General features: G+C 45.7%; 1 protein-coding gene across 3 annotated transcripts in view; it reads right to left on the reverse strand.

The window, feature by feature from the left end:
- Nucleotides 1-16,861, reverse strand: part of LHFPL6 (LHFPL tetraspan subfamily member 6) — a 251,499-nt gene that overhangs the window by 11,180 nt on the left and 223,458 nt on the right. The window contains exons 5-6 of one of the 3 annotated variants that reach the window (XR_012158732.2): nt 15,159-16,710; nt 10,134-12,070 (exon numbers count right to left, since the gene is read on the reverse strand). Coding sequence is in view for 1 of the 3 variants with exons in the window: in XM_073342600.2 (XP_073198701.1) it covers nt 16,694-16,710 (17 nt within the window). In the remaining 2 variants the exon portion in view is untranslated. Of the gene's footprint in view, nt 1-10,133; nt 12,071-15,158; nt 16,711-16,861 lie in introns of those variants that run through there. The other 2 variants (XR_012158734.2, XM_073342600.2) reach the window with 2 other exon arrangements.

The following is a 16,861-nucleotide window of genomic DNA, read 5'->3' on the forward strand; positions in this document are numbered from 1 at the left end:
GACATCAGGGGCAGGGCAAGGATCCAGAGTAGGAGCAAGGCAGGGGTTGGGTGCAGAGTCAGGGAGAGGGGCAAAGGCAGGATCCTGGGCCCCAGGAGCCAAGCCGTTGGGAAATGGCCCCTCTCGATCGGGCTCAGGGAGCTGGGGGCGGGGCAGGGGGCCCTCTGTGATGCTGGGCTCTGGCACCACGGCTGGAGTAGTAGCCACAGCATCTTCAGTGGGGTCCCCACCCAGGAAGGAGGTTGGTCGTCCCACGCCCACGAGGGCAACCCGTGGGGCTTGGGTCCCAGCCGCACAGCACCGGCGGTTGCCTTGGTGGGCTTGGTGGCCAACAGCAGGGTGCCACCCGCGGTCGGGTAGATGGAGGAGCCCAGGGAACCCTCGGAGGCGGGAGCAGAAGCAGCGGTTAGGGGGAGGGAGCATGGAGAAGGCGGGGCCGGGGTGAGGTCGCTCAGATTGAGGCCCGCTGGCAGAGGGTTGTCCTCCCCCTGGGTGAGTGGGGTCAGACCCAGGGCCTCGATCTCCTCTTAAATGGAGGGGAGCTCTCCTTCCACCACCCCGGAGGTCTCCCCGCCAGTGCCCAAAGTGACGCTCGCCCTGGGACTCACGGGGGCTCCGGATGGTAACGGGGCAGGTGGGGCTCCATTGGGGGCCTTGGAGGGAAGGGACTCCAATGGAGGGACAGTACTGCCCTCCCGTGCTGCCACGTTTTCCCCAGCCGGCACCAGGGGATGGCAGGCACCTGCGGGCAAGGCAGAGGGCTCGGCATCAGCGTCCCCTTTTCTGGTCTTCCGGGGGGCTTCCGCATCGGTGGAAAGGAGTGGAGCTCAAGCCTTCCGCTTGCCCCGCTTCCCCTGGACTAGGGCCCAGCCCTCCATGGCATCATCGGGGGGCCAGCTAACAGGGGTCGGGTCGGGGGGCAAGGACGATGGCTCAGGGACCGTGGGAGGCAGCGGTGGGGTGGAATGAGAGAGGGAAGATTCCCCCTGGGACGGGCCCTCTCCCATGCTCGGCAGTATCCCTGCCACACCCTCCTCTAGGGGCCCCGCCGGATTGCAGGCAGCAAAGGCGGGGCTCTCCCGCTCGTCGGGGAGTGCCCCTTGGGCCCGAGCGGGAGCAGTGATGAACTGAGTAGGAGGAGGGGCGGCTTTGGGCGCTGGGCAGCCAGGGGCGCCGGCGATGATGGGGCCGGCGCCCTGCCGGGATTCGGGGATCCCGGATGCCTCTCCGTGCCGGGCCAAGGGGCAGTCCCTCCGGACATGCCCCATCGCCCAGCAGAGGTAGCACCGGGCCTCCCCTGTGGAATAGTGCACCCGGTAATGGGCCCCCTGGTAGGGGATCAAAAATGATCTCTCAAGCGCCTCTCCGTCCTACGCTGTGGCGGCAGTTGCAGCTGCACTTGCCGGCGGAATGAGAGGACGTGACGGAGGGCGGGGTCCTTGCAGCCCAGTGGGAGGGGGCTCAGGACAGAGATGGGCTTCCCCAGGGTCGAAAGGGCAGGTAATAGGGTGGCATTGGGAAGGAAGGGAGGGACGGAAGTTAGGACCAGGCGGATGCCCAGGTCATCCAGCGGCTCCAGGGGGACGAACACGCCCCCCACCGCCAGGCCCTTCTCCACCGCCTCCTGGGCGGCGGCCGCCGATGCCAGGAAGAAGATCACCTTCCCGTACATTTTGGAGGCCGCCACAATGGCTGTGGGCCCCACCGCCCTCGCCAACGCCTGCACGTATGTCTCCACGTGGGGCGAGGCGGGCACCAGGAGGCAACGGACGCCGTGCTTCCTGGTCATGGCTCTAGCTGGTAGCGGAGGCGGTGGGCGGGAGAGATGATGTAGCAGCAGGCGGGGGGGGGCTGCCGCCACCTGGGCGTACGCCCTGGGGGCCAGGGGAGGGACACCTGCAGAGCTGGTGGAAGGAGCAGTGGGGAGGGATGCCGCAGCCGGCGGCAGAGCCGCGGCAGTGGGGGCAGCCCCTTCCATGGACGGCCTGGTCTTTTTGGTGGGGCCCTTCCCCTTATTCCTACCCTGGCCCTTCCCGCCGGCTGGGGGGGCTCCCCCAGAATCTGAGGGGGGGAGGGACATGGCAGCAGTGGAGGTCACCCAGTGTCCGCCGCTGCCGGTGCCCCAGAGGGGGCAGTGACAGGTGGTTTGGCAGCGGCGGTTGAGGTACAGGTTTGGGGGGGTGATGGAGTGGAAGGCGGGGGAGGGGTATCTAGGGCTGCTGGAGGGACCCCACCCGTCATGTCCCCCGCCATAATGAGCAGGGAGGGAGGGGAAAACACCAGAGAGAGGAGGGGAAAGGGGCAGCAGGTCAACCACTCCTCCCCGCTAGGCTGCAGGCAGGGGAGGAGGGCACCAAAAGGGATGGGCTGGACAGGGGGGGCTATCAAGGGCTTGTGGGGGACAGTCACCGACTCAGGGTAGGAATCCGGCTCCTCTAGCTGCACTAGGGGAAGGGGATCATAACAACGTTCAGGAAGTGCAGTGAGATGGGGCAAACTCAAACAGGGGAAGGGCACAAGCGCATGGGAGGGGGCCTGGGCACACTGAGTAAGAGGCCAATCAGGGCAGGGGTACCACGTGGGGAGGGGGGAGAACCAGGCTGGAGGCAGGACAGGGAACCAAGGGGCTAGCTTCAGAGACGGGGGGGGGGCAAACAAACAAAGGCTGCAGAGGGAAAAGGGCGGGGCAGGCAGGCAAACACCCTGAAGCCAGCGAGGTGCTGGGGTAAAGGGGAGAGCAAAAAGGCTGCAAGGGGCAAAATGGGGCAGGGAGCCAGGGACAAAGCTCGGGGCTTGCTGAAGGGGGTCAGTCCAGGATGGGGCACATGTGCCCACGTGCGCTTGTAAAGAGTCAGTATAGGCTGGCTGCTGCTTCAGGCCCAAAAGGTGGTGAAAGGGGGCGGCAGGCCAAGCAAGCAGCAGAGTCCCAGAGGCAGGAGCTCGAGGCAGATGGTAAGTGTCCATTGGGGGGTGGTGGAGGGGGCAGCGCCGACGGTGGTGGTGGGGGTTGGGGGGGACACACAGATGGATTTGGAGGCAGGCTCCACGCCACACCCCTGCCCCCCTCCACACACACAGTCAAAACCCCCACCACAAGAGCACAGTTCAAAAGTTACTCAGCCTTCAGGCCCCCTCCACAGTGGTCTGCAGAGTCCTTGTGCGCTCCCCCAGCAGCAGATGGCCTCGTCCTCTCCTCCGTCGGGGTCCAGCAGCTCCCAGGCAGCAAAGGCAGCAGCAGCCCCAGGCAACAACCTGGTGGCCAGGTAGGCAGAGAGGACCCCTCACAGGTGGTGGTGGTGTCCACAGCAGTAGTAGCAACGGCTGAGGTAGGGGTCCCTCACTCCCCCCCTCTGGGGAGCGGGCCAGCAGCCCCCCCCCCCCCCGCAAGGGCTGTAGTTGGAGCAGCAGCTAGCCAGCAACCAGGTAGCAGAGAAGGGAGGGGGGTGGGTGGTGTCTGGCCCAGCCAAGGGAGCAGTTGGGGCGGCAGCAGCAGCAGCAAGAGCCCAGGAGCAGCAGTTGCCCTCCTCCCTCCAGGCCAGTTGGGTTCAGCAGAGGAGCCGAAGGCCATTGGATGGGAGGAATGGGCAGATTTGAACTGGGTATGGGGTACTAGAAAATGGTTTCAGGGGAGAACCAGAGACTAGATATTGCCTGGTTCAGTTTGCACCTACCGAATTGTGTCATGGCCATCCTGCAAAAGTTCCCATTACAGATGCGTGCCTACAACCTGAGATTATGCAAGTTGATCATCATATAACTACTCAGTTTATTTTTCAGGAACAAGGTTTGTCAGTATTTCTAGCTAAGTGCACTTAAAATAAATGTATTTGCCAAGTGGTGTTGACTCCCTCTTTATTATGGGAAGTGTTTTTGTTTAAATGGGAAACCATAAAAATAGCGTCTCACTTCTCTGCAGTACAAGCAACTTTGGCAGCTGGGATGTGTCACAAGCTGAGGTGGGAATTTTTTGTAAGGGCCCCTTTTTAAACTATTGGCAGTACATCACTGTTTTAATTACCATGATTTCAAATGAAAGGAGATGAAGTGAAGAGAAAATTAAAAGAATAAAACAAGTGCATTAATTTTCCAGAGAATAATATATATTCAATAGTTGTGTTTGTGGAGGATTGTCAGAACCAGCCACACCTGCCATAGCAAATGCACTTAGGCAGTCAACTGGTATCAGACACCATCTGAAAGGCAATTTCCAAACCCAGACAAACTGTCTAGAATAAAAAGTTTTCAATAATTTGGCCGAGGACTCGCTTAGTTAAAGTTGGTGGATACAACTAATAGGAAGCTCTGCTTACAGAAAGGTAGTATGGTCTACCAAGTACAGCACTAGACTCAAACTCAGGAGACCTAAGTTCTATTCCCACCTCTGCCACACAGACCTGTGGGGTGACTGTGGCTAAATCACTTCACTGCTCTGTGCCTCAGTTTCCCACTCTACAAAATAACTGTGAGCTCATTTGTAAAGCACTTTGAGATTTACTGCTGAGTTAGGTATTATAGGACAAAGGGTCTCAACCTTTTCGTACAATTCTGCCTTTCTAGAAAACTCAGGTCTCTGTTTAATCTATCTAAGGTATTTATAGAGCCCCAAAATGCAGTAGTTCCTAGGTGCTACTGATATGGGCTGCTACTGATTAAGGCTGAATCAGCATGTGCCTGCAGACTCCTAGTTTACTCTGCATGCTCTGACCTGCAATGAAGGCAGGACTGGACTTTGGAAAGACTAGTCTATTGCCAGTCAGAGTATGCACAAGAGAGGGAGAGACAGGTAGCAGTAATACACTAGATACAGAGATCCATCATAAGAAGGGGAGGAGGGGAAACCTAGAGTACTGATTACAAAAGAGTGAAGGACGATTACTGGTATACATTACAAGGCTGGGAGCCACTGTTCTAAGATATCTGGGTATTGTTTGTTTTACACCTTTATTTTAATTAATCAAGACTTACATGATGTCAGTACTCAGTGTGGCATCTTCTTGTTGCCCTTTCAGAAACTCTTTCCAGATCCCACACTGATCATACAGTCACAATGTTGACTACAAAGAAGTTAAGTATCAGAGGGGTAGCCGTGTTAGTCTGTATCCACAAAAAACAACGAGGAGTCCGGTGGCACCTTAAGGACTAACAGTAAAATAAATCTGTTAGTCCTTAAGGTGCCACCGGCCTCCTCGTTACTAAGAAGTTGAGACTGTGGCGGCATTTTGTCACTAATATGAATAACATGGAAAGCAGTGAAATAATTCAATTCTCTTGTTGTCTCCCTGAGATTGCCTGTGCATCCCAAGAGATCTCCAGTGTGTCCCTTCAGAACACTTTGCTATTTTTGAATGCTGCTTCGCCAGAGGCAGCTGATCCACCATAAAGCCAGTCTAACAAAGTTGTAGAATCTCATAGCATTATAGAGCTTATGGGGGGGGGGGATAGGTCTGAACTAAGATCAAATGACAGTTGAAAATTCTTTGACTTTTCCTCATTAGACATAGAAGGCAAGAGGGAACCCATGCTGTGCCTGTAATCCGATGCATTCTAAGGAAGGCTCAAGTTCTGTCAGGTCCCAGAAAAGAATCCCTCTAGACACTGTGGAATAATAATGCAGCAATGTTTGTCATCCTAAAGATGGTTCAGTTATTCCATGCAAAATTTATGGGCTTCTGCCCGATTCTTGGCAGTCATAATCCTGGAAAAGTCAACAGCTAAATCACTAAAATTCATGCACACAAAGAGAAAAACAATTTGTTTAACAGATGCTCAGCAATTCTCTGATTTCATTCCATTAACTCTTCCCCGTAACGGTGTGATAATAAGACGCCAACAGGATTGCCAAGCAATACAACAGAACTCTGACAACGGGATAAAGCCATTAATGATATCCTTCGGGTAATGGAGGTGACATTGTTTTCCCACAGAAAGGATTTCTGATCACAGGTTCCATTACTTAAGAGACAGTAAAATGGTATAAACAATAGCTTCATGCACTGCAGGCATTAGAAGGATCTTTGTGGCAGTGGGCATCGTTCCTTGGTTTTGTGGGAGAAGAGGGTATACAATGAAGTCTATCTGTAGGCATGCAGCATGACGCATCTGTTTCACTTTCATTTTATTTAAAACACATGAAGAACATACATGGACAGATTCTGCCTTCAATCCATCCTAGGAACTTGAAGCATGACATCCAATGGCAAAGGGTATGGCTCATATCATTAACCTGACATAAGCTTTACTCTTGAGAAATGCTGGAATTTCACTTCTCTTTAATGAGCTGTTACTTTCTCATTCACATTGGCAGGCACTCGGATTGCAGCCAACAAACTGATCTCTACAGTCAGCGCCTCCCCGAGTGGTGGTTTTTCTAAGCCTTGATCTAAAGGTTGTCCTTATGTGTAAACTGGTGATTTTTGAGTGTATCCTATAGACTAACTCTGGTTTGAATGTGGGTCTTTGAACATGTTGCTCAAGACTACAGTGCTAATACATCAGTTGACAGCACAGATTGTGTTCTGGGACAGCAGGCTGTGGGTTCAAGTTTGAAGACTGCAGTTTCCCAAACCTCTCTTAGCCAAGTACCTCAACTCATCTCTATGGGTGTAAGTGTAGCTCAGCCTCAAGGTCAGTGGAGTACAGTAGTTCCAAAACTTTTTGGACAGCTGTAGCAGACTAAAAAGTTGACAGCAGTAACCAGGACCTACTGCCTCTCCAGCACAGGTAATGGCAGAGCAAGCTTCCCAAACCTCTCTTACCCAAGTACCTCAACTCATCTCTATGGGTGTAAGTGTAGCTCAGCCTCAAGGCCCATTCCCTTTTTGGCTCACCTGCTGAGATGATCAAAGGTGCCCAATTATTTCTTTGTAATGTGGACATTTATCCACAAGGATCATGACTGAGATCACTAGCTCATTTTGTATAGGCCACTGAACAACTGGCAGATTGCAATGACTTTCATAAGTCAGATTGCTGAGCTGGTGTCATGGACGAGTAAGCCTCACTGTGCTATTACCATTCCTGAGGGTATCCACTGGCCCCCAGGTTCCTACATGAGCAGCCAGCAGCAATGGGCAGAAAGGACTTCCCTGAAATGTCCCTTCCAAAAGATATCCGGTGAAATCCTGGCCCCCACTGAAATCAATGGCAAAACTCTCACTGACTTCAGTGGGGCCAGGATTTCACCCAGCTCCTCCAGCAATGCTGCATCTGCCTAAACCACTACTGCAAAGTCAGCACTGGGTGTTAGTAGCTATTTTGCCTGCAGTCTTCAAACTTGAACCCACAGCCTGCTGTCCCAGAACACAATCTGTGCTGTCAACTGATGTATTAGCACTGTAGTCTTGAGCAACATGTTCAAAGACCACAGTGCTTTGCACTGCAACCACGTGTAAGCAGTGCATTGCTAATGGCAAAGATCAATTATTCACATGGCATAACATAGCGCAAAGTAGGATTTAAAACATTCAAAAACGATGAAGCTGCATGGTTCTGTTGTTTTAGGAATGTAAAAGTAGTGCTCGTTTGAAAAGCATAGTACCACTTAGCCCATCACTGTTCAAATCGCCCATCTGCATTGTGCCAGCTCTGGTGCTTCCCAGCAATGAAGGTCAGTGGATTTCTCAACCATGAGGGCCACATTCATCTTCGATTTACTGTAGTTCACAAAGGCAAGGGCCTGTTGATTGGATGCAGAGTCCACTGCGTCCTTTATAGAAAGCATTTGTATTGAAATAATCCAGCCCTGAAATTAGGCCCTTTTCCGTCACCGTGCAAAAGGATAGAGTATTTCTTTCAGTGGATAAAGTTCATTCTGACAGGAATAGCAATATTTGCAGTGCAGTTAGGAACAAAAAGAGCTTAGTAACCAGTTATTTAAGGGCTCAATCTTGCTTCCATTGAGTGAATTAAAGCAGGGGGGTTAGGGAGAATTTGAATTCCAAGGGTCTTTATTTAATGGTGAAAATGGCCTTCTTTCAAAAAATGTGTTAATTTGTCTAAACTCATTCCTCAGCCAAACCCCAATAATTTTCCAACACTTTCAGTTGTCATTATATTTTCTCTCTGATCTTTCCAACCCCTGCCTCTATGACTTGCTTAATGGTTGTAAGTTGTGCACAGCTATCCTACTGGCTAGAGGCAGAACAAAAACATGTTACTGAACATTTCTGCCTCAGTGATCTGAAACTATTAGCTAAAATTCCACCAGAATTCCCCTGGAGAGACTAATTGTGCCAGAGAACAGCCTCATAATGTACAGTAGCAGATACTGACAATACCCAGAGGCATAACATTTTATAGTCTGAGGTGCCATGACACCATTCTCCAGTACATTGAGAAAAAGAATTCCCTAGTGAGAGAGAGGGAGAATGAAGTGCTTCTTCTAGGCAATGGCACACGGAGCTGATTGTTTACTAGTCATCTGGCATAGCTCTAAAACATCAGTGCATGTTTTTTAAAAATGTCACTGCACATCTGTGTATCACAGAATTAGTTTTATACACACACTCAGATATTGTCCCATTCACTGGAAACCCTGCTGGTAAATTATAACTTACGGGGCATGAAATCAGACCGTTCATAGTAACTAGCACTGTATCAATGGCTTTGAATAGGCTACAAGGTAATTTGATGTAGCAACCACATCAGCAGTGACGGGAGTTGATTTTATAGCTATTATTAACCACTGGACTTATAGCAAGGTACTGCTGGAACCTTTCTCGTGCAATAAAGAGGCATAATAACCTGAGGGAAAAAGCTCGAACTGGTAAGTGAGAGTTCAGCTTAAAACTCTGCCTAAGCATGAGATGGTCTGAAATACTTTACAGTGGCACTAACAGCCAGAGAGGCAGTGAGCATGGTGGGAAATACCCTACTCCAGTTGAGATAATGCTCTATGAAAAGAAATAGAAAAGGGGAGTCCCTGGCATATCTGTAAGAAATGCAACCTTGCGATTCAACAAATAGGGCACGGGATGTCACAAGTTCTTTGCAAAAATACAGCTGATTTTTAGAAAGAGGAAAGCAAATATTCTAAACTGCACTGTTGTTGTAAAACTCCCGCTTGCACCATGGTTGGATATTAATCCCAGAGTCATAGAGGACAAACGATGTGTTGACAGCTATTTGAAAACAAATAAGCCTGTTAATGTCTGATGTTCAAAATTCTTTGGCTGGTCACTTATCTCCTGGCAATTGCAAAGATTTTACCCTTTCAACTATGCCGTCCTAATTATATCTTGCTTTTAAACTCCGATTTCCTTTTCATATCTCCTTACTTACTGAGGTTATTTTACATTGCTTACAAAGATCCTTTAAACCTCACTTCATTCCTGTGTGGTAAATATTATTATTATTTATTCTTTTGTATTGTGGTAGAACTTAGGAGCCCCAGTCGTGGACCGTGACCCCATTGTACAGACACAGAATAAAAAGACTGTTTATCGTTAGATACATTTTCCAGAAGACTAATCTGTGGTGCAGAGAATTTAAACGACCTACACAGTAAGTTAGGGACAGACCTAGGAATAGAATCTAGAACCCAGTTCTTATTCTCAGCCACTAGAATACAGTGTCATTCCCCCCAAACCCCCCATTATAGTAGCATGCCCACTTACTGCATCTCTAGTCCTGCTGTTAATTTCTGTTCTTTGTCTTTTTCATTTGCAAGCAAAAAAACCAAAAAACAAAAAAACACCCATCCCAAATCTGACTGCACTTTCTCTATCCCAGTGACACTTATTTAGAAATGAAGCCTTTCATCACACTGCACATTCTACTTTATCTTTTGTACAATTGCTCATTATTTTAATTAACGCATGTTTCACATTTTCCCTCTGGAATGAGCAAGATAAGGATATGTTATTGACTCACCAACTGGCCTGCACTGTAAAAAGTGTACTCTGTTACCAAACTCCACCTGCTTGTACTGATTATAAAATGAATACAAAATATTTTAAAGTGGTTTATAACAATACACTCTTAATCTACATTAATAAATGAAAATGTGATCCCCAAATTAATACCTGTTTGCAATATTATGTCATGTCTTTTGACTTTGACATCTTTTAATGTTCATTTTCAGATGACGTATTGTTTATAGAGAATATGGATGGATACATAGACCAAAAGAGATATTTTGAGATACTTTATAGATGTATGTATATTTAATATATTTTTCCTATAGAAACGATTAGTGGAAGATTAACCATGATACAGCACAATGTAGGATATGAGATATTTATAGCATTTCTCTTGTTGAATTAAGGCCTGATCCAACTTCAGTTTAGGTCACTGGGAGTTTTGCCATTTGCTCCAACAGGAACTGGATTAGGTGCTTAAGATCTTATCCAAAACCCACTGAAGTCCATGGGAATCTTAATGCACAACACAGAACTTATGTGAACAGCTTACTTTCCATTAACGAGCTACTGTATTTGCAATGGGCCCATCACATATGAGTGGTTCATCTGGGATCCCTGATTGAGATTTTGTAACCAGAGTAAAAGTCTGGGATTGAAGGGGTTGGAAGGATATTTAAATAGACTAGCCTACAATTCTGAGACTGTTGTGCCATACACTTCAGACAATTTTTTAAAGCAAGAGCCATCTTATGTTGCTAAGTGGATTTCTTTAATGATTGGTTGGACCAAAATTCTTCCCTGGTGTGACCCCATCTACCCAGGACAACAAGCTGTTTCACAACATTCTTAAGCATAATTAAACACTTGGGTGGCTACACAGTGTTACTAAAATGGTTTTGTTGGCCAGTGTGGATGGGTCAAATTGAGCTCTATCACCTGTAGATCAGATTTTTAAAGGTATTGAGGCGCCAAAGGATGTAGATAGGTGCCTAGTGAGATTTTCAAAAGTGCCTAAGCCCCAGATCCTCAAAGGTATTTAGGGATCTAACATCCATTGATTTCAATGGATCTGGGCCTAAAACACTCATGTAGATGGCACATCTTTTAACTCCTAATCAGCTGCATGTGCCCCACACTAGAATGATCATTTCCCTTATAATTACTTGCTTTAAAGTACGCAGTGTTGATGTAGCCGTGTCGGTCCCAGGATATTAGAGAGCCTTGAGATAACTATCCCATTTTACTAAAACAAGGATAGTTATCTACCTCACAGATATGTAAGGCTAAATTCATCAATGCTTCCAAAGGGCTTTGAGATCCTTGGATGGAATGTATGCTAGGAGCACTGATTGTTCTAATATAACATTAGTTCCAGAAGTGAAAAATCCAAGTTCTCATTTGTTAGTGAGTTTGCTCTGTGATTGAGTTAATATATTTTATTGGACCAACTTTGTTGGTGAGAAAGAGAAACTTTTGAGCTACACAGAACTCTCCTTCAGGTTCTGGAAAAGGTACTGAAAGTAGCACCTTTCCCAGAACCTGAAGAAGAGCTCTGTGCCTCTCACCCACAAAAGCTGGTCCAATAAATGATATTACCTCACCCATCTTGTTGCTATAAAGTGTTAGATTGGATGTGTAAACTTGATGTTGGGGGGTGTTCTTAACATAGCTATATCCCCAGTAGGTACCCTCCAGTGGCATGAAATGTCCTGAAAAGTTTTCTCTGAAAAGGGGTCTGATCCTGCAGTCTTTACACTTCTAAAACTCCCTATTGATTTTAAAGGGATACTCTTCCTCAGTAAGGAATGTGGGACTGGGACCCTGTATTTGGGGTTAATGTATTAACCATCCCACCAGATACTCAAATGGTTGAATCTTTAAACTAATTGTCTCAAACTCTTCCTTGTTCTCCCTGATCCATCATCATTTGAATAATATAATAATAATAATAAAAATGCATAATACCTACTAGAAATTATATCTTTTATATCCTCTCTGCTGAAAGCATAACATTAAAATGTCATAGGCTTTTTGCATTTATATCTAATTTCACCATTGTGACTCTTAGAGGTTAAGTATGTGCAGGAGAGTCAACGATTATGTTGACACGTAGATTGTCTGTCTGTCATTCAATTTGGTATTTACAATGGAGCATTTTCAGCTCTAGAATGATATGTAAATTGTAGTGGCCAGTGACTTCTGTGCAGTACCTAGGGAAGAAAAAAAGAAATTGAGGATTAAGCGTTGTAAAGAACTCTTTACCCTTCTTTGATAGTCCAAGATTTTAAAAGGTTTTTCTATGGATTTACGTCTTCAGGGTTTTTTTTTAGGGAGCAATCTACATAATGTTTATTCATATTTTCATTTAACAAATACATACAAACAATGTAAAAGCTATGTTTTAGTCATTAGTAGGTCCCTGAATAATTAGCATGCCAGAATGGAGACTGGAGACTTACAGTAGATGACAATTATCGTGAAACCATAAAAATTACAGGTTTCAGAGTAGCAGCCATGACCAGTCCTTGCTTACAGACAGCCCCTCAACCTGAAGTAAATACTCTCCAGCGACCACATGCCACACAACAAAAACACTAACCCAGGAACCTATCCTTGCAACAAAACCCGATGCCAACTCTGTCCACATATTTATTCAAGTGACACCATCATAGGACCTAATCACATTAGCCACGCCATCAGGGGCTCGTTTACCTGCACATCTACCAATGTGATATATGCCATCATGTGCCAGCAATGCCCCTCTGCCATGTACATTGGCCAAACCAGACAGTCTCTATGCAAAAGAATAAATGGACACAAATCTGACATCAGGAATCATAACATTCAAAAACTGGTAGGAGAACACTTCAACCTCTCTGGTCACTCAGTAACAGACTTAAAGGTGGCAATTTTGCAACATAAAAGCTTCAAAAACAGACTCCAATGAGAAACTGCTGAGCTTGAATTAATATGCAAACTAGATACCATTAACTTGGGTTTGACTAGAGACTGGATCATTACACATATTGAATCTATTTCCCCATGTTAAGTATCCTCACACGTTCTTGTCAACTGTCTAAATGGGCCATCTTGATTATCACTACAAAAGTTTCTTTTTCTCCTGCTGATAATAGCTCATCTTAATTAATTAGCCTCTTACAGTGGTATGGCTACTTCCACCTTTTCATGTTCTCTCTATGTGTATATATATGTGTGTGTGTGTAATATATATGTAATCTTCTTACTATATGTTCCATTCTATGCATCCGATGAAGTGGGCTGTAGCCCACGAAAGCTTATGCTCAAATAAATTTGTTAGTCTCTAAGGTGCCACAAGTACTCCTGTTCTTTTCATAAAAATTACAGGTAGCTAATTGTGACAGTTTCCTTAGAAGGGCAGGATTTGTTCCAGACAGCATAGTGCTTTGTCCAGTCCATCTTTAAATGTCTAAGGGATGGAGCTTCCACTGCTTTCCTCAGGAGACAATTCTTAAAGTCTAACAAAGGCTTAAGTGTTCCTTTTCCTCATCCATGTAGCCCCCAAATCATGTTCTTTTTCTCTCTCATGTTTGTTAAGATTGTGCAAGTATAACAGGCTCACTTCATGAAGCAGCTCGTGACTGAACCCTGGATTGTGGTTTCCCAGGGAGAGAATCAACATCATGAATCAACATCTGAAGGCTGGAGGTTATTGAACTTGAATCTCCAAGGAAAACCTTCATGATTGAGCCTTCCCTAAACCATTAAGTCTCTGTCTTATCAGCCCAACAAACTCTATGATTCCTCCTTCTTACCTTTGATAAGGTTCAATGAGGGGCCAGGTGCTAGGATCTTCTGGATAGGAGATGGATAGCAAGGAAAATGTGGAGAGAAGGGATTCTCAGACAAGCACTGAGGGTGGGATTCACAAAAATATTTAGGTGCCTTACTCCCATTGATTTCAGTGGGAGTTAGGTATCTAAATACCTTTGTGAATCCCACCCTGAGTTCTTAGTCAAGAGGGTTAAAACTTTTTGTGAGAAATGGTCACTTATTTCACCATCTCTAGTTCTCAGTCTTCCCAGATGGATGAGCAATCAAGTCCCAGGTTTGTCAAACTTTTGCTGGTCTGGGCTGAGGGTCACCAAAACCACAATGAGCTAAGCTATTCATATTTAGCTCCTTTGTTGATTTTGGCACTCATAGAGTTCAAGGGCAGATGGGACCACCAGATCATCTAGTCTGACTCCTGTACATCACAAGCCACCAACGCCATCCAGCATCCACAGGCTAAACCCAACCACAGAAATTAGACCAAAGTATTACAGACTTTGGTTTATCTTGTTGGTGTCCTTCTGTTACGGAGGTGCTGTGAACCACAGACAGTGTTACGGTCTCAGGACTCAATGTGGCACATAATCAAAATGGACTTTCCTAAAACAGATGTTTCGTATGTAGATTCTTCTGTAATAAACTTTCAAAACATAAAAATAGGGGCTGATCTGTCAATCCTGACTCAAGTCAATGGAAATTTTGCTTGAGTAATGGCTGCAAGATTGAGCCTTTAATAGCAACCAAAAAAAAAAGAAAAAAAGAAAAAAACTAAATAGGAAATTCACCAGGATAAATATTATAACCATTTACACAAATGCCTTTCAAGTATGTTTTCCATAAATATCTAATTTACATTTTAAACTGTTAAATTCAAAGCAACGTTTGTTACGCTGAGTTCTCAGACTACGAACTCAGATGAGCTGGTTAGCAGGACCTCAGTTTGTAACAATGTGATAGGAATGGAAGGCCACCTTCCCTTAGCATGAGGAAACCTTGTCTGTGCTTGCTGTGGGTCAGCTCTCCAACACCACCAGTCTCTGTCAACACAAGAAATGCCTTCCAGGTCTCTGCAAGCCCTGCTCTCTCTTTACAGGTTAATGGCAGATACACTCCAATCTCTCAGTCCTCTGAGCATCTCCCTAGATTGCCCAGCCCCTGGTCCACTGGACACTCACAGAATTCCCAGATCCTTTGTTCCTGAAGGAATAGCACACTACAGCTTACCGGTCACACCATAGGACACAGCTCTGGTTAATGCACGGCACTTAGATTTGCTTATAGAGAAAGCAAGTATCAGTTTATTTAACAAAGAACAGAAATTCAAATCATGGCAAGTAGAAATATTGGAATCAAAGGGTTGCATATAAAATACACTCATAACATGCATACTAAACTTATCTGCCAAGACACTGTCATGTCATATAGAGCAAAAGTTCACCCAAAATCCTTCCAGAGTATTACACCCAGGCTTGGCTGTGATCTTACATTCACAAGACAAGTCACACTGTCTTCTTGCCTCTTCAGTGGAAAGATCCAGAGTTTGTCTGTGTCCCTACAGTTATAGTCCAAAAATCCATTGTCTTCTCTTGCAAACATGATTATCCTTGCTGCTTGTGCTTTCCTGTTCTAGAATCTCCTCTGGAGAATCACGCTGTCTGGAGTGGTTCGCAACCATGAGTGCCAACCTGTCAAGAAACAGGGAAGAGACTCCAAACTGATTGTGTGTTTTATAATTAGATGTCACCGACCCAGAAACAAATGTGAACTCCTGAAGCAGTGTAACAGTCTTACCATAGATTCACAGTCGCCTTGTGCATTCCAGTCTATCTTGCCACCCAGGAAAGCTGGATTTAGTGATAGTTGGTTGCTATACACCAAAGATCACAAAATATTCAGGTTGCTCCCAGCCCCAAGAGACTAGTCACTTACCTCATGTCAACTTGCATCTTGGATCTCTCATCAAAAACAGTTTATTACAGGACTGGCTATAAGCATTAACTAATGATGTATTAGCTAGGAAAAATAAATGAAAGAGTTATGATATGGTTAAAGCAGGCAAGAACATATACACAACTGAGTCAGTCTATGGTTTTAAAATATGGTAGAGTTGCAGTAATTTGTCAGCTCTGAATGTCTTTTTGAGGGCTACACCAGGGTTGTCTCTGGGGATTTCTGCTTCTGTTTCATAGCTCCAGCCCTGTGAGGGTGCAAACAACAAAAAAGAGGTGACAAATTTTCTTGTCAGCTATTTTTATTTCCTTCTTCTAGAATTCAAGCTGATGGGATGAGCCCTTTTGTACGTAGCCTCTTCATGGGTGGGAAAGGAAAATTAATAAAGTCTTTGTATTGTGATGTCCCACAATGGCCCATTTAGTTTTGTTAGCCTTCTTGACAGTTAGGCAACGATCCCTCCTGACTAGGTTCATAGTTTCAGAGCAAACATTTTTTACAGTCATAAAGCAAAAACTTACATTTTGCCTTATAGCTTGTGATAAAGATACTATAAGTGAGATTAATGCATGCAGCAATTTACAAGCATTTCATAAAGTCTAAAAATTAAATGCTCTAAGTCCAATACCATTGTAACCTTACTAACACACAGGTAAACCAGACTGGTTTCCAGCAATGAATTTGTCAATGCTTGGCTGAGTCCAAAAGCTTTGGCAAGAGCAGTCAGCTGGTCTTGATTTGCATTTTGCTCAGACTGTAAATAGGCATTCATGTAAAGGATGCATTACTCAATTTATATGGAAACAGACCGATAGATAAACATTTTCTGCCTGAAAGAAACTGGTTTTTCAACTTCTGGTGATGGGTCCCAATTCACAGACCGTAAGAATATAATTTTCAGTATACATACGTAACTCCTTACATGTTATCCGTACATACATTTCACAATGATTATGATGATCCGTGTGACACAGGCTTCCGGTAGAGACCTTATATAACATGCTTTGCTGAACTAGTATGTAGATACCAGATGCAATGGATCCTTGTAACCCTATGTTGCCCTCTTCCTCTCAGCATCGAGGAGTCCCTTGGTTACAAACAACAAACAGCATTTATATTATAATACATAATGGATGTCAAAACCAAAACATATGAATACAGGCAAACCTAATTAAACTGGGATTGGTTTATTCATGTCTCAGCAGCTGAAAGTTATATGCTAACCAGTGACAGAGCAG

Source organism: Lepidochelys kempii, chromosome 1 (assembly GCF_965140285.1).
Source record: "Lepidochelys kempii isolate rLepKem1 chromosome 1, rLepKem1.hap1, whole genome shotgun sequence".
NCBI lineage: Eukaryota > Metazoa > Chordata > Testudines > Cheloniidae > Lepidochelys > Lepidochelys kempii.